At 60.1% G+C, this 1,625-nt stretch overlaps 2 protein-coding genes across 2 annotated transcripts in view; both read left to right on the top strand.

Moving 5' to 3' along the window:
• The window catches only part of LOC108552322 (Bardet-Biedl syndrome 9), a 14,488-nt gene that overhangs the window by 11,123 nt on the left and 1,740 nt on the right, over nucleotides 1-1,625 (top strand). The gene's annotated exons all lie outside the window — the stretch shown is intronic.
• cv-2 (crosveinless 2-secreting protein) overlaps nucleotides 335-1,625 on the top strand; it is an 8,986-nt gene continuing 7,695 nt past the window's right edge. Inside the window, exon 1 of the mRNA XM_017906793.1 lies at nucleotides 335-524. Coding sequence (XP_017762282.1) covers nucleotides 417-524 — 108 coding nt within the window. The 5' untranslated portion in view covers nucleotides 335-416. The remainder of the gene's footprint in view (nucleotides 525-1,625) is intronic.

Raw genomic sequence — 1,625 nt, 5'->3', positions numbered from 1 at the left:
CACCACCATCACCACCACCACCACCACCACCACCACCGCCACCACCCCCTCCTCCTTCACCGCCACCTCCACCATACCGACGGCCATCTCCGACGTAGCCACCACTCTCAGCCTTCCACGATCGCGCCTTTCCCCGCCGTGCCGCTGGCTTAGTCCGACACGCAGCCACGGAACCTCGTTACACTCGAACGAGATACACGGTGGTGGAAGTCGGAACGGAACTTTAGTGCAGCTGCGGCGAGCAGCTGACGCGGAATCGTCGGTAGTTGGTGGTCGAGCTTGCGCCGCGAACGCAGGCTTTCTCGATTGCTACGACGCACGGCGTGCGCGCGCGCGCGCTTTTCTACGCGACCACGGACGTGAGAGTACACGAAGAGTGCCATTTCGAACGCGCATCGGGCTTTCCCGCTCGTCAAATGAACAAAGTCTTGATCCGTCGCGGTCAACGGACAGTAGCCTCGTCGACGCATCGGCGCCGAGTGTCACGGGTGCGTGGCAATATTTCGACGAAATCGCCGACTTCGGTAAGTCGATCTCCGTCATACCACGACGTGTCTGCGTGTGTGCATGTGCGTGTACGAGTGCCGGCATGCCGAGGATCGGCACGAATCGAGATCGAAACGCGCGCTAGCGACCGCTGTATTCTCTCCCTTGTAACGGATATACACACTCGCGATGCATTTCTATCGTCACTCCGTACCACGACGATGACGACGATGACGACGATGACGACGATGACGCCGACCGATTTTCCCGTTTGATCGCGGTGAATCGGACGCGCGAGGAGCAGTGGCGGTATAAACGGTGGAACGTGGAAGATCGGAAAGAAAAGGAAGACGGTGGTGATCGGTGCGGCGATCGGTGGCGCACGACAATACAGGATCGAAGACGGCGCGTAGCCATCTGACAGCTGAGTACGCGGTGCTAGATGTCGCCAGTGACGCGATCCGCTTTGTCCCGCTGATCGCGATCGTTCGAGCTCGCCGGCTCCTTCCCCTTCTCCCTTCTCTTTCCTTCCCTTCTTTCTTCTTGTTCCTCTTCTCTTTTCTCCTCTTCTCCGCACTCCCGTGGTTACCCTCGATCGGCACCGACTCGTAAAGCAACGAACGCGGCAAGGTAGGCAGGCATGCGTGCTCGCGCGCTCGAGGAGCTCGCATACCGACTCTCCGGCCCTTCTCGTTCCACACGCACCTGTTCCGTTGTTGTCGTTCCGCCACGACGCGGCGTGCTTGCACGCGACAGCTCGTGCCACTTACCTCCAGTCGCTTCTCGAAAGCCGGCCTCTCGTCTCTCGGTCCCCGTTTTCCTTCTCCCTTACCGAATCGTCGGATTTCGCACGTGCAGCGCGTACTCGGCAACGACCGCGTTTGTTTCTCTTCGCGGCGAAACGTCGTCTCGTTCGAACGCGCACCCACACGCGCTTACGCGATCGACGAAAGAAACGAGAGGACGCGCGGGATTTTCGCGGTTTTCGCGGTTTTTTCCGATCAACCTTCCAGGCAAAGTCGATTGCGCGTTGCGATCGCTGTTAGCGGTAATCTCGCGCTCGAGCACGCGCGACCGTAGCCTTCCTCCCTTCCTCTCCTCCCACCTGCCTCCCGCCCTCCCCGCCGCTCCTTTTCCTC

The sequence above is a fragment of the Eufriesea mexicana genome, unplaced genomic scaffold (genome assembly GCF_001483705.2).
Source record: "Eufriesea mexicana isolate 0111107269 unplaced genomic scaffold, ASM148370v2 scaffold6179, whole genome shotgun sequence".
Classification (NCBI taxonomy): domain Eukaryota; kingdom Metazoa; phylum Arthropoda; class Insecta; order Hymenoptera; family Apidae; genus Eufriesea; species Eufriesea mexicana.
Note: the sequence above shows the minus strand (reverse complement) of the source record. Positions and strands in the feature narration are given on the sequence as shown.